General features: G+C 40.4%; 1 protein-coding gene across 3 annotated transcripts; it reads right to left on the bottom strand.

The window, feature by feature from the left end:
* Window positions 1–2,386: 2,386 nt before the first annotated feature.
* On the bottom strand, window positions 2,387–21,449 carry CD86 (CD86 molecule). 3 transcript variants are annotated; one of them, XM_058419408.1, is made up of 6 exons: window positions 21,144–21,449; window positions 11,927–11,976; window positions 10,304–10,648; window positions 5,960–6,271; window positions 3,810–3,950; window positions 2,387–3,012 (listed from the first exon to the last, which is right to left on the bottom strand). In XM_058419408.1, the coding sequence occupies exons 2-6, from the start codon at window positions 11,970–11,972 to the stop codon at window positions 2,993–2,995; spliced, it is 864 nt and encodes a 287-aa protein (XP_058275391.1). In that variant the 5' UTR covers window positions 11,973–11,976; window positions 21,144–21,449; the 3' UTR covers window positions 2,387–2,992. The 3 variants fall into 3 exon arrangements, with proteins under 3 accessions (XP_058275391.1, XP_039912017.1, XP_039912016.1); XM_040056083.2 differs by lacking the exon at window positions 21,144–21,449 and adding an exon at window positions 16,476–16,559; XM_040056082.2 differs by lacking the exon at window positions 21,144–21,449 and adding an exon at window positions 12,096–12,319.
* Between the last annotated feature and the right edge of the window lie 223 nt (window positions 21,450–21,672).

Here is a 21,672-nt window from a genome sequence, read left to right as displayed (position 1 = left end):
TGAGCCACGTGGTCCTGCCCCTCTAATCAGCACTGGTGGGGCACCATCTCGAGTCCTGTGCCCAATTCCGGGCTTCCCAGTATGTGAGAGACGTGGACATACTGGGAAGCTCAGCGAAGGACTACAAGGATGATTAAAAGACCGGAGCATCTCTCACCTGGATCACAGGCTCACATTGGGGCTGCTTAGCCTGGAGAAGAGAAGCCTCAGAGAGATCCCACGAGTGTGTATAAATGCCTGAAGGGAGGTGCAAAAGAGACTGAGCCAGACTCTTTTCAGTGGTGCCCAGGCCCAAAGGCAATAGGCACAAACTGAAACACAGGAGGTTCTCTCTGAACACCCCGAAATCCTTTTTACTGTGAAGGGCAACAGAGCCCTGCACCAGGTTGCCCATATATGCTGTGGAGTCTCCCACCTTGGAGATATTCACAAACTGTCTGGACATAGACCTAGGAAACTTGCTCCAGGTGACCTTGCTCAAGCAAGAGGGTAGAGCTGGACAATCTCCCTAGATCCATTCCAGCCTCAACTACTTGGTGATTCAGTGCTGGTTAATCAGTGAACCTGAAGCAATCTATCACAACTTTGAGTCTGATAACAGAATTCTACCTTAGGGCATTGGATGTGAGTTTGACACACTTTTGCCATTTCTTTGTTAATATTTTCTGAAATTCATAATGTTCTTCCCAAAAACAAAGGAATAGTGTTTTTCAGTGAAGCTGTTCCATGCTGTGGTACGTAGTAGGTGTACACTCTTTCATGTGCTTGCCACATTGATGGAGTCACTAACAGACTGAAAGCTGCCAAAGAAAGAAATGAAGTGTGTGAGGTGATAGCCTGGAAATCTGAATGCATTTGTATGGTGGTCAAAAATGCCAGCACATCAGCCATGCTTTTCCTGTGCCTTGCTACTGTGCTCATTACACCTGCTAGTGCAGAGGATTAATGTGTTTCAACACACAGAGACAAATTAAGATTTTCCCTGAAGCCCATCTGCTTCTTCCCCCCCTTAAATCTTTACCTGCAGGAAAGAATTAGACTTGATTTAAGGGAAAGAATAGAGGAGGTAGAGAAATTGAGCTGTTAATAGAAGGAGGTTGGCAGCCTGAATTAGAGGGATGGCGAGGGAGAAAACAAACAACTTCACCAATTAGGAACAAATTAAGGATGGAAGGGAGTTGTCAAAGGATAAACCTAACCCACCATGTTGCCTTTTCCTCTAGTTACAGCTGCTGATGTACATATCATATGTACATATGTACAAATGAACCTATGAAACCTTCAGTTGTGCCATTTTCAGTGCCATTGCAGCAGTACCTTTTTTATTCATTTGCTTCCAAGAAATAATTCTGGAAATGTTTCCTCCCTGAGAACACCAAATGTTGGTATTCCCTAACATGATGCTTTAATAGAAGGTGAATAAAAACAGCAACACAGAAAAAGACATATATTTTAATCCATCATTAAACAACTTCACTAAAAAGTATAAACATTTACAAAAAATTAAACCCTTTACCTTCTAATAACATTTGAATGATATTAATCTAAATTAAAATATTTGGAATGTTAGTGTAATAGCTTAATAAACTGACTCCCAAATAGTTTAGCTAACTCAAAAGGATATGCATTTCTCTCACACAATTGAAAATGGAGTAAAAATTGAGGTGAAATCTAGCAATTCACATCACTTAACAGAAAAAAATATTTCTACCAAACAACTGTAGGGAATTTATGTCTCTAGACTACAACTCTGAGCTGAAATTTGTCTTGAGAATATGATGCTAATGTCCCTGCTCTTTCTGAAAGTGTCAGACCTACAAACACAATCAAGATCTCAGAAGAATTTTGTCTCAGTTCTGCTGCATTCTTCATCCTGAAAGATGTCAGTGCTGTTGAAGAATATAAAGTGCAGAGATCATTCAAGATTGGAGAACTGGCACATTTTGAGCGAAACAAAGAATCTTTTCTGAAAGACAAAACTTCCTACGGCTGAACATACCCCAGTGTATGAATTGCTCAATCATCAAGGTCTAAATTAAAATTAAGAGAAGGGAGAACACAGTCAAACAAAAAGGAACATGACTTATGCAATATTTTTTCATTATCTACTCAGCCTAAATTTGTATGGTTAGATATACACACATAAGATACCTCATGCTATAATTTTCTATCCCTGCATTTACCTAAACTGTTACAACTCTCAGTCAGAATAGAGAGGAACAAAGTGTGGAGGAACTAACTGTCTATTAAGTATATTAAGTATACTTAGTATACTTAATAAAGTATATTAAGTTTGGATGATATTAAAAGAAAAAAAAAAAAAAGAAGTTAATCACAAATTATGTTTAAAGCAAGTATTTCCTTTAGATTATTTCTAGTTTCAAATGCTTGATAGTAATTTCATGACTTTTAGGTGGAGAAGTGCCCCAAAGTTCCTCTTTCGGATGTGAAGTTTTACAAGAAAGTTACCAGAACAAAGCCTCATAAAAAGTATTTATGGCCCATGGTTGGGCAGGATGTTTCAAACTAGATGACCTTCAAGGCCCCCTCCAACCCAAGTCATTCTATGATTCCATGGGTAATAGCCATGGATTCTGATCAAGTTTCCAGTGATGGGTATGATTCACAGATTGTGGCTTAACTCCTTCTGTTTCTGAGACCTTTGTAACCCATGCAGCTCTGTTTTCTCCATGGACTCTCAGGATTTTACATTATCACAGTGCATAGTAAAAGATACAACAAAAAGGTAGTCATGCATACAGGCAGAGCATCATATTTACTACCATTCTGGAGCAAAAAAAAGCAGAGAACACTGAGCACTAGGTTTCAACCATCACACAAAAATGTTGCAGGTTGTTCTGTAGGGCTTCTGGGGAGGATTTTTTGTTCTGGCAGAACTTCTAAAATCGTGGGACCTCATGCTTTGCTTTGTGCAGAGGTTGTTCCCAGTCAGCAGTCTGGCTGATGGCCTCAGTTTCAAGCTGGATAGCTTCTAGACTGCTAGACTGACACCTAGAATAGATCAATATGTGATTTACAGAAATGTGAAAAATAGGAGCTGTAAAAGAGTTGATAGTAAGTGCCCAGTTATCTTAGAATTTGAGAAAAGTACAAGGTGGGGCTCAGGACCCTTGGCTGTATAGGGAAACAGGACTGACTGAGAAATGCATTTCCCTCTTGCTACAAGGAAAACAGATTCTGATGTCAGCATGATTCAGCGCCGAATAAACCCTGGACTGCTGAGAACTAGTCTCAGAACAAAATAGAGAAATGAAATGCCAAGATCAAATTCTGTTCCCAGTACAAGATGATTCTTTCAGCCCAGTATTTGGGCAGCTTGCGGTGGAGCAATGCCTTGATACTCTGTTCAAATCTGTGATGCCACAGTTCCTTCTGTGCACTTCATGTAAGTTCGTCTCCTCCCTGCCCCAACTCCACCTCATTAATAAGTGGTGATAGACAAGAAAGATTTATGTGGTTTAATGATTTTAAGAGCTAAATCTACCCCAAACCCAGAAAAAAAGGATGAAATTACAGGAAAAGGTGGTAAGCTGGTACCGTGGCAGTCTCATAGGTCACAAAAAAGAGGGAGAAGTGGATTCCAGGATGAGACAGGAGAAAGATGCTTTGACTTGCTGCAGGATGGACTAAGTTGTTACAGGAACTAAATTGTCCTAGGAAGTTAAGCTTAAGTCCAACATGAAACCTAACCTTCTGCCAGCAGTTTGAAAGTAGGTAAAGGGATGTTTACAAAAGGTAAAGCCTGTGAGTTGAGGAACGGTAGAGCTGAATGACAAGTAGTAACTTACTCTGGTTGGTAGACAAGATATTTCTGTTCTTCTTTAATATCAGAAAACCCAGAAGAAGTGCAGAAGTGATCAGTACAACCACAGCTATAACTGGGCCAAAGAAATTTATCTTTGCTTGCTCCATTTCTTTCTTTTGTATCTCTGAATAAGAAAACAGAAAGATACACACAGCAAAGATTTCATTTGGTGATAATTACTTTCAACACTCTATCCCGAAGCTACATGAAATAGAAGTTTAGGTGGAGGCCCTTGGCATCCTTTTTGCTTTAACAATGTCAATAAATCACTACCCACATTGTTTTATTTACCTTTCCTATAACTAGTGAAACTTCCTAGTCTCACCGGTCATTTCAACAGCAGTAAAGCTGTTCCTGCAGGTGAACACTCTTTCTGAGATTTGGGTAACGTGTGAAAGATCAGCAACTTAATTCATTGAAGAGCCTATGAGGCAGCCACTGTGCCAACGTACAAGTTGGAAAAACGTTACTACTTGGTGTCTGTTGGAAATGATGGTCAAAGCCTAATGAAATGCTGTAAGGGATGTGAAAGTAGCAGGGAATTCAAAGGACTTTCCCTCTATTTCTGGTTTTTGTGTTTTGGAGGTTTTGGTTGGCAGGGTTAGCAGCTGATAGAGCTTCAGTTATTGCCAAACAAAACTTATGTTTGTGTGGAGTTCCTGGTTTCTTACCCACTATCACTGTCAGGTATCTATTTTCATAAAGCCAAAGAGGAGAAAAGAATTGAAGAGAAAAGAGGAAGATTCAGCACCATAACTAATATAACCATTTCAAGACTCGTGAGCAATGTGCAGAGCTGAACAAACATTAGAAGACTTTTGAATTGTATTTTAATAGTATTTAAAAGCCCTAGAATGCAAAGACATCAGAGGCAGTTTGTCATATCTGGTGTTGATAACTTAATGTTTTAGCTAAATTTATATTTAGGAAACTGCACTGTGGAACTTTTTCCAAACAAGTGGCAAATATCTTTTACATCAGCATGTTTACCCTGGTAGGTCTTCCTGCAATGCTAATTTTCCCTCTTGGCTCCCTGTTCCTGTTAATTGAAGCACAGCTCTCCATCTTCAGCATTGTCTAAAAGAGACACGTGCAAGCCAAACGAACTTATGACCGTAGTGGGAATTGTCTTTATTTTGATGTTCTTGTGCCATAGCTTACAAACAAAAACATGTGAAAGGAAGTTTTCATGGTCCAGAAGATAAATAAAATACCGCTTTGGTTTAAAGAAAGGATCAGCCATGTGGAGCCCTGAGATAATCTGGCAGTAAAGTCATAATGGAACTCAGGTCCCCAGCTTCTTCTTACAAGAGGTGTCTGAAAAAAGACACAATCTCAGAGAAGAAAAATCCCCAAAGAGTCATTTTGGAATGTGCACTTCATTCTGCCAAATGCTATGAAAACCACCAGGAATGCTTCCAATATTAGTCCAAGTTTCATGGTCTTTACACTTAAACTCAGCACAGTCTGTTTGGCAGTTTGTGAGCCAAATATGGTCCATGTGACTCTTCTGTTAACCTTCTGCCTCTTTCTAAATAATAACTGAGAATAGCAGCTCAAGCACTTTAAACCAGCAATAGACCCCTTTTTTACTCTCAGGGTAGTCAAACTCTGGAAGAGTTTTCTGAGAGAGGTTGTGGAGTCTTTAATCTATGTTTAAAATTCGACTGGATAAAGCGCTGTGCTACCTGTTGACCCTACTTGAGCAAAGTGGTGGAACTAGATCATCTCCAGGTGCCTCTTCCAGCCGCACCAGTTCTCTGATTTTGTGAAGTGACAACCTCTCCCAACAGCCGTCACCTCCAGAGACTGGTTGCTGCCTGATCCAGACTCCTGGGTTGCTTTGTTGCCACTGCAGCATATTCCAGGGAGGGGATCAATAGGGCTGTGTTCTGGATTGTGTAGCAATTCTTTCTTTGTCCCCTCTCTTTGCTGTAATAAGATTTCCCATGTGGAAAAGAGAGGAATTTCAGTGGTGAAGAGGATGGAGAACATACAACCCTTTTAACCAACTTCTACTCCTACGTAGAGTTTATTCCCTGCCATGACCATGCTGCTGTCTGTGATCAGCTGTGCTGCAGTACTGCCTGCTCCTACCCACACAGAAATCGGAACAGGTGAACAGAGACTCACCTATGCCCAGTGGGACTGAGATAAGGCTTCCCAGTTGCTCCTTAAGGTGAAGCAAGCAGCTAATATTAGTGTGGCTCTTTGTTGGAACCGGGATATTCAGCTTGCTGGTAACGTTGTACAGCTTTGTCACAGCATCCTGTGAGACATCCATGTGAGCTGTACTGCTGTGTGTTGTGTTCTCATGTGAAATTAACCAAGTCATCTCCTTGGGCTCTGGATAACCTCCACTGGAAGAACAGGAAAGATTCAAGTATCCGTTGGGCTTTAGTTCCCCGGAGTGCAGTTCTGCTATCTCAGGTTGACTATAGTTGGCTGAAATAGACCAAAGACAGAGCATCATGAGCCAGACACATCATATTTGTGCCAGTCCCTGCCAGTTATTTAAGATTTTCAGGCAGAAACAAGTCTAAACAATTTTCTTCAGGAAGACAATGGGCATTCCTAGGAGGGATTTGTATGGCATTTTTTTGGTCTGTATGTAGACTTGCTGCTTCTTGCTCTCAGGGTGTTTCAAGGATGGAAGTCTGATCAGCCAGACAATGGGCATCTGTCTCTCCCACCTCTTTTAGACACATTAATACCTCAGAGTAATGAAACCTGCCCTGCTTACACATAAGGGCTTAAGCAGAAAATGGGGAAGGACCACAATGCTCCCTACCTTTGACCTCCTGAGTGGGTAAGGGGAAACCCACAGACTTCTAACTGGGAAGTGTATATAAAGGAATCACCTGAGAGAATTCAGGTGGGGTAAGTTCAAAGTGCAGTGCTGCCTTAAGCAGAAATATCCCTGGTGTCTGTCAGTATTGTAAGTAAACATTTTGCAGCATTTAATTAATCATCACTTTGTGGTAGGGTTCCCTTAGCTTAGCTTTTCTGATGGAAATGACTATAGCATAAGGGTTTTTTATTTTCAGTCATTGAATACGCATCACAATCAATGAAAAACACACCTGTTTCTTTAAAAAGCCAAGTTTCCTATGCAAGAAATAGTGAGACCGGGTAGAACTATTTAAACATAAAATATGAATGATAAATGGAAGCTTTTAACCAATACTCTCTCTTGAATAATCTATTCTCAATCAGGATTTGTTTGGTTACAGGTTCATAGTAAAAATAGTAGACTGTAATGGAAAGGGAGAAGGAGGGAATGTTGCCAGAATACTGACCACAAGTTGGCATATAGCAAGATAAAAAAGCCCCCAACAACCTCCTCAAAAATCAGAAACAAATCCTGAGCAATAGACTCAAGATTTCCTTGAAAACGCTTCATTATTTTAGGGCTAATAGGACTAGAGACAATATGGAAAAATATTGGAAAAGGGAAAAAGGGTTCTTAGAAAAATGAGTCTGAAGAGGGTCTCACTCTTCTGCACACACGCTCAATGTGCTGGAACAAGGATCTAATCCTTGCCCTAGAGGATTCTTAATATGGATGAATGAAGAAACATGATGTTGCTTTTATTTTCTCTATCCTAGTACACAATGCATAGGATTTAGCTTTGTCACTTAAATCCCCCCAAGAGAGTTGTAGATATGAATTCAAAACTGAAAAAGCCCCCCCTTCTTTATACCGCAAAATTTAGTTAAATTGTCCCTCAGGAAAACTCAAGGTCTGACTTGCTTAGCTGACTGCTGTCAGACTTCTGGTCTGGAGTATTTATTCTCTCCTTGGTATTTTGTAGGGATGGCAGGAACATAATCCATGCCTATGAAACTTGCCACAACATCCAAGTGATTTAAGGGCTTTAATCTTATTGACAGTAAGGAAGTAGAAATAGTGGAACATACCCTGCACTTCCCTTTTATAGCTTCTGGAACCTCAATTTACTGAAAAGTGATGCTGGCTGCACGCAGGGCACACACTGCTACGTATATGAGGTTTGTGTTTGTTAAAAGAAAAGCACATTTCAGGAAGCCTTTTGTATTTAGTGTCTTCCAAAAAAGCTTTTGGATTAGATTAAATACCTCAAGAAACAGCAGTCCATCAAGCCCTTAATATTTTTCTTAATGGCTTAATCACCTTGCTTTTGTTCTATTTTCCTAAGTAACCATCTGCCTTACTTCTTTCCAGACACTGACGGTCACTGAATTAATTAATTAGCATTTAACTTTTTTTTTAATCCAGTATTTTTCTTTTAATATCCAATATTTTACATGTGTTCCAGTTTTCCACATTCCAGAAACAAAACTCTTCTCCTTATTCTGTGTTATAAGGTAATCAGATTGTTGTTTTAATGTTTCTAGTTGGACTGTATTTTTTCCAGCCTTCAGATAATTCTGCTAGAGCTTTTTGCCTCACTTTTCAGTTTTTCAACATCTTCTTTAAAATGAGAAACTGCAAGACTCTCTTGTGACATCATCTCAGTCTCAATGCTTTGAGCAGTGCATATTTTGAAACCGCTTCTCTAGTCTCACCTACTTCCCTCATTGATCTATCCAGAGGAAGCACTGCAGACATGCCACAACAGCAGATTTTCCAGTTAAGCTGCTTGTCACCATTGTCCCTACCCTGCATTTTTAAGAGCCAAAGTTTTCCACTGTGAAGCCTTCCCTTTTTTTTTTTCCGGAGAAGGATCTGAGTCCGTTGTTATATAAGTCATCCTGGCTGTATGAAATCCAGCTAACATTTGAATAGAATCCTAGAATCTCCTGGGTTGGAAGGCACCCACAAAGATCACAGATCATCAAGTCCAACTCCTGGCCCCACCCAGGATACCCAAAAGTCACACCATGTGCCTGAGAGTGTTGTTCAAACTGTTCTTGAACTCTGTAAGGCTTGGTGCTGTGACCACTTCCCCGGGGAACCTGTCAGTGCCTGACCTCCTGCCCCCTGGGTGAAAAACTGTTTCCTGATATCCAAACTGAACCTCCCCTGACACAGTTTCATGCTATACATATATTGTACTAATGCAATACATAAAGGTAACATGTTTAAATTTTATTCGAAGCTACTGCAGTATTTCTGAATACTTTGTCACCAAGTGATCTAGATAGCCTTGTGGGACTGCCCTGTCATTCCTGTACAACCCTCAGTTTTCTTATGCCTATTTTAAGTGTGACATGCCAAACTACAAAAATCCCTCCATATATGATATAAGATTCTATTTAAAAAGCAGCTTCTAAGCAAAAGTACATTTCAATATTTGCATTTTTCATCTAATTGTTTTGAAGGGCTTGAGGTTTTTTTTTAATATGGTTTTATACTGCTCCTTCCTTTGGGAGTTTATTGAACAGAGAGTAATTTGGAAGGAAGACAAGAGCACATTGTTAAAACTGCCTTCCTAAGCTAAACATTAAAAGGTGTAGGAGACTTTTAGTCCCAAGTGTGTGACATCTGTAATGTTGCTCAGATGTGGGCTAAGCTGATAACTGATTCAACTCTTTGAATTGGCTGAGCAGTTGATGCTACACATCTTCTTAAACTGGGGGCCTTTATACTAAGTGCACATTGTGAGTTTCTGAGCTCCAAAACTTGACTGAAAATGATTCTCCAGTAGATCTTGGGAGAATCAAAATTAAGAATCTACACTTTCTGTCTGTGGACCAAGGGAACACTTGCTAGTAGCACAAAGCTAAATAGGGTTTATTGTCCTGGTACTCTGTTTTTGGCTGCTGTTACAGTTGGCCTGTTCTCTTTTAAAGCAGTATGCTGAAGCCTGAAAACACCAGTGCAGGTTAGAAGCTGTTTTATTAATGACTAGCACTATCACAGTGGAAGACAGAACAAGAGTATATGGATAAATGTTACAAACAGAATAGTTTAAAATAGAGAAACATTAGGATTATATATTACAAATTTTAAAAAATATTAGAAAATGTGAAGAAAACATTGGTGCCTCACTTCCATTTTCCTGTTAAAAGGTTTACTGCCTTTTCCTCTGATTACAAAAAATTCTCTGATGCAAAAAATCAGGTTAAATCTCATGTATGTACTCATTTTTTTTCCAGAGGTATTTTCTGCCTTTCTTTAACTGAACATATGAGTTTCTGCTCCTCCATGTGAGCTGTTCTTTTCTTTATTTTCCCTGTGATTTATTTGATCATAAAATAGCTGCGTGTTTGCAGAAATCTTGCTATGTTTCAATTCTAATTTGCCACCAATGTTGATAACTACTGCTACTTTTAATAGAAGGTAGTTTGTCAGATGCAAATAAACAAGTTTATTTTCCAGAGTCCTAAAAGCCATAAAAATTGGAGGAAGCAAGTCTCTTATCCATCTTTAGAAATTCTGCTCCAGAGCAGGCATGTTTTTTCAGGGGCCTGGAGACAGGACCCATATTTCTGGACTGAACAAAATCATGGAGAATCCCACAGACCAGATGGCAATTGGAAGAAATTACTTACCAATGATGTGCAGTGAGCACTCAGATTTGTGTATGACCTCTGTTGCTCGTTCAGTTATTTTTTGCATAATAATACACTGATAGCGTCCCTCGTCCTCAATCCCTGCATTTAACAACTGCAAGGTCCATTTTCCCGTGTCCACCTTGGTGCGATTTATATATTCAGGACTAAGGTTCTCATATTTTTCTTGGCCATAATATACTTCGTGCACCACTTTATTAATGTCTTTTTGCCAAAAATTTATTAAGTTCTTTACGTCAATTTTCTGAGAGTTTGGAAAATAGCAGGATAGGTGTACAGTGTGATGGAGAAATGCTTTCACTGGATGCACACTGGCAGCAATACCTTAGACAGAGAGAGAAACAAAAATTAAGATTTCCACCAGCTGCAAAAGAGTATCAAGTTGAACTCAGAGTCCCAACACTTAATGACAATGGAAATAAAAATGCTGGCATTTAAGCACAAATTCTCCCACTAGGTATGACCGAGCACGTAGTTGTTCAAACGGATTCTTTTAGTGTTTTGGAGATCAGGTCATAAAACTGTTTCTTATTTTTCTTCCTTTTCTTTACTTTCCAAAGAAGGCCTACCACACAGAGATCATGAGCATCTATATTTTAGAACACTTATCTGCTGGCCAAAGATCCAAACAATCCTTGCTTGTAGCATCCTGAGTGTAATGAGATTCTGCCACAAAGAAGATAGTTGCACAATTTCTGTTTAAAGAGTTAATTCTCCTAAGAAAATAACACAGCATTAAATCTTTGAAGAAACTGTGAAGTACACACTGCATGGTAAATATGTCTAGGGAATGCAAGACCAGAAGGTCAGAAGCAGGTGAACATTTTCAGTCTCAATCAAGAATTAATCTAAAGTTTAATGACAAATTAAATGTCAGATTTAACTGTTCTGTAATTAATTTGGAATTTAATGACAGAGTAAATGTCAGCTTTAGCTGTTCTGTTGCTGATCTTGTTAACAGAAATGGTCAATAAACGCAATTTTGCCTTCATATAAAGAAAGGATGAACTGCACTACACAAGGGATGACTTTTCTCCTGCTTTCCCCCATGCATGTGCCCAGTATTATGAGTGGTAGTGGTCTGGGAGGACTGTGTTTTCTTGGAATAAGAAATGCAGCCCTCTGTCCCAGAAGATACAAACATCGCTGCTGTGTTCAAAAGGAGGAGAAGAGTTACAGTCTCTCTCCTGGTGCAGTTTTGACTGTTCTTCCAGAGCACCAGACCGCAAAATGATCTCTGTGGCTGCCTCCAACTCCAGTTGTCCCATATCAAACTGCCAATTTTCAGTTTAGTACTGCTCTTCTCTATAATGCACACAGGTGATACACACACATTTTAAACACAGATTTAAATTGAGGATTTAAGAGCAACAAAATAAATGGAATGTAAAGCTATAAAGTTGAAGAGAAAGTACTTAGTATATGTATTTTATAGAGTCCCTGCACACAATATTTAAATACAAGTCACATAGGCTGTATGACCTTGATTGAGTGATGGATGTAATTAATACTACTAAGGAACAAGCTTCTCAGTGGATGAGAAAGTATCACATAGCAGGACACAATCAAAACAGTTTTAACAATTAAAAATGTGCCTTTTACCTGGGAGAAGTATCATAGCACAAAGGAAGAATATGCAGACCTCCATGGCACTGTAAGAAGAAGGAAAGAAAGAAAGATGTTAGAGGTTGAAAACACTCCAGTACTCCCCAAAAAGTGGTAAAACAAGAAGTTATAGCAAGAGAGAGAGTATTGAGAAAGTTAATCTCACCTTTTGCCATAGACTGGTGTAAGGACTTCTATGTGTTTCCCAGGCTTTAGCAACCACAACTAGCATGCCATGGCAGGTCTCTGGTTTACAGAGATGATGCGGTGCAAGATTACTGCAGACTGTGTATGCCATGGGAGAAACACAGAGTCCCTGGGGTCCAAAGGGCAGGACAAGTACCCAAAATGCCTGGAGCAGAGGAAAGAGGAATGGGGAGCATGCTTGACCTGGTAGTGTGGGGAAGAGGATGGGGAATTGAAAGTAGAGGGGGAGGAGAGTGTAATGAAGAAGGAAGAGGTGGGGGAGACGTCTTGGTGATGTCAGCTACCAGAACTGATGAAGTGTGGGATCTCCAGTTTCGCAACAAGAACCTATCCTTAACAATAGTAAAGGATAACAGAGAAATCCTATGATACATGATACAGAGAGCTGATGCTAAACAGCACATAGTTCACGGTAAAGGAAAAAATTAGTTTCCCTTTAGAAAACAAGAAAAACCCTCTATGTCTTGTCTCCTAAGCAAAATACTTCTCTGGCTGCTTTGCTCATGTGGTGTAAAGGTCCATTGTCCTGGTAAACAGCCAAATGTCATTCCCATGCACCCTGAGACTGGCACCTGCACCTGTTCTGTGTTTGCTTCTTTGTGTTTTAGTGGCACTTTTGTGTTTTTTGTGAGCTTTTTCCATATAGTTGGGAAAAGCCTCCCTACCACTCTTGCCAAAGTCCTGTGCTCTCACCCTTCAAACAGCTCCAAAGAAACCTCTTTTGCAGGAGCAGATGTAAAACTCTCCAGCTCTCATACTACCTAGAAACAGTAAGGTTGCTGTCTGCTGTCCACACTAGTAGTACACTTTCCTGATGGAAGTTTTCCCATTTTTTGTCATGTTTTATTTTAGGCTAGTACACTTGGGTCTTTACCCGTGCTCCAGGTCTTTCTATAACTGGTGTATTTTTCTGTTTAATACAAAATTCCACTCAGTCCACCGACATGTGTTTTGTGAGTGTACTGTAATGTATAGGACTGACAATGGTATTTTTTCCAACTTCATCCTGCTTTTTCTTAGCAAAGAGGAGAAAGAAGTCCACATGGCTTGGAGGATATAGGTAATTCTTTTTTGACCCACCTGTCATAGTAGAAGAGGTGGGAGGGGAGGGAGGGCTCATGCAGAATCCATTGTCATAGACAGAGGTTGTTCTTTTTCTGCTCCAGCCACCCAACTGCATGGTAAAATTTGTCGAGGGGTTTTCCCCTCCCAGGCTGGGCCCCACTGAAGTAAACCAGACAACTGACTGCCTAAGTAAAAATGCCTGTGCCAAGCCCCTGAAAAGGACAGAAACTTCTTTGCAGCCATCATATTTCCATCCTACATATAAGAATTTTGGCTTTCAGTCAAGTGAAAAATAAAGAATAGCTCAATTTTTTTTTAATTAAGTGCAGGTGTCTAAGAGGAGAAATTAAAGCAATTCAGCAACTACTGGCATAAGTGGAGAGAGTGTACTGCATGTTTTGCAATGACTGTCTCAGAAGCAAAGACCAAAATCAGAACTGAAAATGAGAGTGAGAGAGAAAAAACCCAGGCAAATATATCAAATAACACTGCATGCCTTTCTTTATGGTTTGGATTTGGAGTTGTGAAGACAGAAGTCTCAGAGTTCCTACATGTTTTCCTGGCTGCTGTCTTCCAGGAGAAGGAACATTTTTGGGAGTGCTGGCATGAAGAAGGCTCCCGTGATTCTGCAGAGGGGTGTACACCCACCTTCCCTGTGGAGGGGAGTTGCATGTCACTGAGTGTGAGTGTGACAAGCTGCTTCTCCCATGGGAGCTGCTTTATAGAGAATTGCTGAATCATTAATTGGGCCGCTACAACTTCAGCGCTGCACGCAGCCTTTCTTCTCCTTTTTGATAAAACGCCTTTAACCAACTTTAACCAAATCCTTGGAGCCGGTGTCTGGAAGACTGAAGGGAGGAAGGGGTATTACACAGTATCACTGTGGGCTACTTACACCATTCCTTTGTCATATTCAATACCAATTCTGAGCTCAATTCTCTCTTATATGTGCAGGCCTCTGAAAGTCTTGTTGTGTCCCAGAACTGACCAGCAGTCAAAGGGGGCCAGGTAAGAGAGGGCAGATAGGCATTGTGAGTCTGTGAGTGGATGTGTAGTTTTGCTGTTCACAGGCTGAGTGCATCCACCTGTGGAAGTGGCACTTCTTCATGGTGCCAGTGATAACTGATGAGATGGGAATGGTTTGAAGACCCAGGGCTTTAAAATTGTCTCTAACATCCTGAATAATGTGAGGTCAGTCCACAGGGAGGTAAACATTTTCCCTTCCCAAATAAAGCTAGCATACATGGCGTGTCTTTCTTCCCTTTTGAAGCTTTCTCAGCCATTCCTGGAGGTGTCTCCATGACTCACAATTACAAATCACGTGTGGATATCACAGATGAAAATGGATAACTATATTAATTGAAATTATGTCAGTATGCAGTCAGGAGTCACACTCAACTCTTTCTTTACTATCTCTGCAGTGCAATCCCTGGAAGGAGAAGAAACCATATGAGAACATGGCCTGATTCATACAGGCCTGATTCATAAAGGCTTTGGTTTGTTCCAAACCAGTCTGAGGAAACTCATGAGGCAGTTCCCACTTGGCTCAGTACAGTGGGATTCCTGTCCTGAATCATAAAATCATAGAATGTTAGGAGTTGGAAGAAACCTTAGAGAACACCTAGTTGCAATGCCCCCTGCCCATGGCACGGACATCTCCCACTGGACCAGGTCGTTCCAAGCCCATCCAACCTGGCTTGGAGAGGAGAGGAGAGGAGAGGAGAGGAGAGGAGAGGAGAGGAGAGGAGAGGAGAGGAGAGGAGAGGAGAGGAGAGGAGAGGAGAGGAGAGGAGGAGAATCACCTCCCTCAGTCTGTTGGCCATGCTGCTTTAGATACAGCCCAAGGTATGGTTGGCTTTCTGGGCTTTGAGTGCACACTTCCTGCTATTGTTGAGTTTTTCATCAATCATCAAGCCCAAGTCCTTCTCCACAGGGCTGCTCTCAATCATTTCACTTCACCAACCTGTTGGTGTCTCTGGGGTTGCCACAAGCCAGGTGTAGGCCCTTGCACTTTGCTTTGTTGAACTTTGTGATACTTACGTTGACCCACCTCTCAAGCATGTCAAGATCCCTCTGGATGGCAAAAACTCTAACATCAATGTTTGGGAAAAAGAGCAACTTTTACTTTTGAGGGCAATTTCCAGAAAGCCCTGGCTTATTTTGAGATTGTCTTTCTCTCTCCTGTTCCTCCCAATCCAGCAAGTGAAACCAGCACGTAAAACCCCAGTAGGCACAGTAAAGCATTAAGGTCTTGTAGTAAACAAGAGTTTTGTGTCAGGTGTGCTTGCCTGGGTTTTCATTTGCTCTCTTTTTTGCTGTTTTCAGTTTTGGATGTAGTCATTATCTTTTGAAAGACACTGTCATATCTGTGCTCTTTGACTCCTAAGTTCCTTCATTACCCTTAAGCTCCTTCCAAAATGTTCTTTTCTTGCATATTCCCACAGTGTTAATTACCTTGTTTTCTTACAACAGGTACACTTATTCTATGGAAGACTCTCCTGCTCCATGTTGAACTCAAAACAAAACACTGAACTAGTAAATTACTCTTTTTATTTTTCTAGCATGGGGATTTTTCCAAAATTTCCACCCTATGCAACACTGAACAGCTCCATGAGCAGTGCTGTGAGCCTCCCGGAGGCAGGACATCAGTGAAAAAGACTTTGCACTGCTGAATAGGAGGCTATCCCAGGGACTTGTAAATTAAATTATCCTAAAATGCATTCACCAGCCTTCACCCATGTCATAAATACAGGCTGATTTGTACAAGTCTTATTAAAGGAAATCACACCTTAAGAAAATTTCCTTCACATGGCAAGTTCAAAGAATTCTATGATGCCCTCCACCCTAATACTAAGCCATGAGACCATACAACTATCCAACAAGGGACATATTTTAAAGACATACATTATCCAGGCAACTTGTGTTTCCTATGTGTTTCCCCAGTCAGAAAATTGTCACTGTTTTAATCAATTACAAAACTTTTTCTACTGCTCATTTGTTTATAACTATCTTTCATTCCAAATTAAATTTAAAAATTCTGGGCTTGTTGTTTAATTATTTTTTATTACATGAAGAAAATCTGATCCTCTGTCTTCCTAATGTTTGACTTCTGAATGCATTTTGTATCCCTTCCCGTTCTGCAATATCCTTTTATTCTATCTAAGACCTCCAGGAGAACCGTGACTTTCACTGTGATTCTGGGATCACTTTTCTCTAATATCTAGAAACTCCTCTTTTAATGACAACTATAAAACACCAATTATTTAAATAATACCTTTGGTCCAGAGATCATGGAGCATTCCAGTGCCTCTGCAAGCAGAATCCTTCATCCACGACTTGGGGCAGGTATCTCTGAAAGAGGGCACAGCGGCTGCCTAATGACACAGAGTACCGCTGCACAAATCATAGGACACAAACGTGTTCTCCCCGCAAGTGAAACTGTGGGGGAAATTCAGAGGGGAAGGACGTCACCAAACCAGAATTAGACATTTGTTTGGATTAGCTGTGGTGTTTGAGTTCCACCTAAAGGACAGGTCAGGTGTACATAATTTTCCACGCTTTAAGCCATACCTGGCCACACAGCAGGCAAGTTGGTTGAACCACTTTTGCATCACAGGTATGATAGGTGACGTCTGTCCTCCTTTCCCAGCTCTCACACTTGCATCAAGGCTAGTAAAGTAAACTCATCTGCTGGGAAGCAGTAATTGCTGGGTTTACGTCTCACCAAATCACAGCAGCCTGTTTGACTTTGCAGTGAAATGGAAAGGGAGCACACCCCTGTTCCCACACAGGTCACAGTTTAGTGGTGACACCTGATTCACAGGCCAGTCCGTTGCTGGAGACTCTTCAAGAGTCATTGTACAGAAGAGGGAATGTAAATACCCATTCCCAGGCTGTCCCTCTTCCAAGCCTCCTATTTCTGCATAGGACACTTTGCCTGGAAATGTCATCATGGCTACACAATGCAGTACAGGCATAATTTCAAATAGCAGTTTGCAGGGCACCTCTGGTGTCAAGGTGTGTGCTGTACAGAAAGATGTATACAGAAAGATGTACAGAAAGATGTATAACTATACAAACACAGCTAACAAGGAATAGCTGCCATGCAATATATTCTATGCTTAGTTCTCAGGTGTTAAATTCTTTATTTTCTGTAGGAGTCTCTCAAAATCAGCTGGGCATGTGACACAAATCTCATACTGCTTTTTAAACAGGAGGATGGCTGATCAGGTGCTACTTTTCTTGCAATAAATTAATTTCAATTATTAAATGAAATGTGATCTTCAGTAGCTCCGTTAAATGAGCCAAGCCTCTGTTCTAGTGCAGAAATCACTCTGGGGACACATATTGATTTTCTCACAGTGCTTCTTATGACACATTAACTTTACAAAGGTAAAGGAAAAGATTCTGCCTTTTGGTTTTGGTTTCTCCCTTCAACCACTAGAACTGAGCTGTGAAGAAAGGACGTGATTCTTGTATTCACTGGTGTAAATTAGGACCAGCCTCCTTATAATGTGTATGATCAGACAACGCCCTGGAGATCCACTTTGGTCCTTTTGCCCAGGTCTTAATTATAAGCATCCTGCTCCAGGAAGTCTGGAAATGATTGTGCTGATGCCACCACAGGATGAGGTCTGGCTCATTCTGCTATAACCTGGTCAGCTTGCCCCAGGAAGTAAGTGATGTGTGTGAAGCTGCTATGATAGCAGCTGTCGCTCAAAAGCAGCTGTGGAGCCACTTCACTAATAGCAATTATGTTTTTATGAAGGTGTGCTCCTACTTGTTTATAGGAGCATTACAAATGCTTGTGTCTGTAACTGTCCAAATCATTATCAGATAAAGAAAAAATGCAAAAGCATTCAATCAAAAGGATTACTACAATACTGGGGAATGCCTTATTTCTTTCTCCAGTGTTCCCATCTCAGAGGCAGCAAAATACTCCAGTATGGATCTTACTTGATAACAGAAACGTTCATCCTTTCCTCTGTCCTCAGTGTCTGTCTTCCACCGTGTGCAAAAAGCCCAGATCACAGAAAATCCGCTCTTTCCCATCACAAATACATTTGTGCTACTTATAGCAAGTACTCTCTGTGCAAAAGAAGCTTCCCCTTTTTAAGTCAAAATTCCCCTTTCAAGGCACATTTAATTCTCTCCCAAGTGTCAGTGTTATTCACAGTGTCCCCGAGCTGCTGCGTAACCCCAGCCTTCAGGAAAACCTTTGCTTGGATTTTGCCTGAAGGAAATAACCCTTTTTGAAGAAGACTAAGTTCTTATGGCTGGCAAATACCATTCACTTTTCTCTGCTTAAATGGGTCTTTGAAAATAAAATACAGTTTTTTGGCCAAGACTGGAGTTACTACAATGAGGTGAAAAAAAAATGCAGCCTGTCCTTCCCCAGTACTCCACTTCTGAAAGTCACCAAGTTAATTTAAGAACTGATGACACAGTAAAAACACATCTGAATGGATTGCTATGTAAGAACGGTGATATCAGTACTGATTCCATAATATTTGTGGGAAATTGAAGAAATTTAAGGCCATATCTATGCCATGTTTGCCCTTCTTGCCATATTCTCATTGACTTTATACATGACTGAGTAAAGAAGGTGTGATTATGTGTTTGACAATTTATATGTGTAATTCTTTGATAAATTGATAACTTAATTTTCTTATACTGCCGATTTATCTACATGGAATTTGATTTCTCCTGTAACCTCATTTTGATTCTGCCAGCTTAGTAAAACTTTTTTAATTTTATCATCCATTTAGATTTGTTTCAAGTTGGCTCATGAGCACGCAGTGAGCCTCATAAAAGCCCAGCTTAATGAGTGCAGTTGTTCTTGCCAGCTGTAGATCAAACAATATTCACACCTGAGTCACTTTTGTCTGAATCACATTTTTTACATGGCATTCAAAGAGGGGCTGCCTGTAGGGAAAAAGAAAAAAATCCATCCTGTATCCTTTGCCTATTAAATATCTGTATCTATTGCCTATTATTAAAAATGAATTCCAAATCAGTTTCTGTATGCACGTTTTTCTTTGCCCAGGACAAACTACTCAACAGCTCTGATTAAAAATAGAGAAGTATGCTGTTAGGAGTGAAGAAGGGAAATTTTTTCTCCAGTCTTTAGCAATCAGAGAACTATAATTTACTTTTAACAGTTTCCTGTGAATGCAGCCAAAAGAATAATTTCTTCAACTAGATTGATTGACGACTAATTGGACCTAATTTAAGTGTTTCCCAAACATATTCAGCAAAAATCTAAAACCTAGAAGCATTTACAGGCTTCAGATTTTTTCCTTGCATGCAATTTAGTCTTGCAGTTAACAAGAAGAATAGAAGTACATAGGATTTTCAGAGATGATGGAGTATCCTCCTCCCATTCTAAGATGTCACCAAAAGTAATGATGGATGAGACCTAAATATTGCACTGGAAGAAATCAAATTTGAGATGTTAAATATTCTTTGTCTTTTCTGCCTACAGAGTATCACCATTTATATTGAATGTCATACAAATTTATTGAGGTCAGTTTTCATCTGAGTCAAATCCCTCACCAGCCATGCTGGTTGCAGTTGGATTAGGAGATAGTGCTCTTTGTATAAGCCTGGGTAACTTCTGATGAGATGAGATGGGATGTGGTTCCTAATTAATGATGAAAGTTTTGCTATGCATTTATAGGTTAGCTTTACCTATACTTTTATTGATAATAATATGTATTTAATGGGGCTAATAGCTGTGTTGGCAATGTATTGCTTGTGATGCTCTCTTAAAAACTTGTTGGGTGACATCTGAAACAGGAAACCAATGCGTCTAAATCAGAAGAGAACATAAAAAATTTGAAGCAAGACAGAGACAGTGTGTAGTCAAGGAAAGAGAAACTAGATCAGGCTTTAATTGAAACATATAAAAACTACATGAGAAGATCATAGAGTCAGGGATTTTGCAAAATAGAATTAGAGGTTAGCAGCTAAGAGGGCTTTTAAGAAGAAGTCAGTGAGAACACTCTAATAGTTTTAGAGGGAAAAACATATGTTATGGTAGATTGTAAATAAAATGTAAGCAATTATTCAGAAAGACAGACTGAACTTGAAAGCCCAGGCTTAAGAGTAAATTTTCATCACAATTTTATCCACTTCTTTGTTGCTAAAAAAAGACCTTGAAGCTGAAATTGAAGAAATAACAAAGATAACAAAGTAAGGGTTGAAAACATATGTACAAGTTGACACATATAGAAAGAGAAAACATGTTCTTTGTTGAAACTTGGTCACACAAAACATTGTGTATATGACTAATACAGCACAACCCTAAAAGCTGACAGGTATTTGGAAAGATGTTTCATTGTAGACTAGATTCCAGCTCTGAAAAGGTTTCCTTTGGGGATATGTAGCAGCTAGGACAAGATGCTCTGGTGTGCACAGACCTTCACTGAAATTTACAATTGTGCATCAGGGTTGCAGGTTAAAAAGGTTTGGCAATATGGAGCTGCTTGTGATATTGCAATATACTTACATTATGATAGGATTGTAGGTGAAAAAGATTGATTGAAGCATATGGGGACACATGGGGACATAAGCCTGCCACCCACAGCACGGGTACGAATGCTGCGAGCAGCCCAGACACGCTCGGCAGACACCCCAAGCTGACAGAGGGCCACAGTGAGGATGCCTGAAGTCTTGATTTCTGTACACAAAGGTACTACTTACCAGTTAATGTTAGAAAGATTTTACTTATGGTAGATGTTTTGTAGTGTCCTGGTTTGGGACAAATTTGGGAGAAAACCCCTGTATAGGATCCCTCTAAGGAAGCAAACCCAAGTAGCCCCTCCCTCCAACTGGTCCGGTAAAAAAAAAACAACCTTTGGAGAAAAGTGGAAAAAACTATTTTACTAAACAAATGAAGTGCATACAAGTATAAAGAATGAATAATGTGAAACAATAAAACCTCTCTTTCTGAAGTGAGAAGGCAAATTGAGAAAGTCCTTGCCGTGGGCGTAGCTCGGCTCTCTCTCAGTCTCTCCTCAGTCCCAGTCTCTCCGGCGCTGCTGGAAAATGCCGAGGTCCAGGCCCCGGTGGGCCACAGGTGCAGCCCCCAGTGCTCCCCTGGGTTTTCAGTCCAGAGCAGGTTTAAACAGTTCCAAGAAAAAGGAAAAAAAAACAGTCCAGGGAAATTCTCTGCCCTAGCTAGCTGAAACTCACTAAAAGCAAAACAAGATCTCTGTCCTGCCGTCTCTCCAAGCCTCCGCCGAACACGCTGTCCACAGAAGAATGTGGAGGAGTCAGGCAGTTTTCTCAAAACAAACTCCGCGCTTCTCCTTGCTCTTAGAACCAGTCTTAAAGGCACAGGACTCAATATACAGCACAAACAGAGCAGACGACTGGGGATACAGGCATCATAAAGTTACCCTAGGACATGTAGGTACCAATCAGAGTGGGAAAAGCAAGGGATAAAGTGATCAAAGGCAAGCAGCTCT

The sequence above is a fragment of the Hirundo rustica genome, chromosome 2 (assembly GCF_015227805.2).
Source record: "Hirundo rustica isolate bHirRus1 chromosome 2, bHirRus1.pri.v3, whole genome shotgun sequence".
Lineage (NCBI taxonomy): Eukaryota > Metazoa > Chordata > Aves > Passeriformes > Hirundinidae > Hirundo > Hirundo rustica.
Note: the sequence above shows the minus strand (reverse complement) of the source record. Positions and strands in the feature narration are given on the sequence as shown.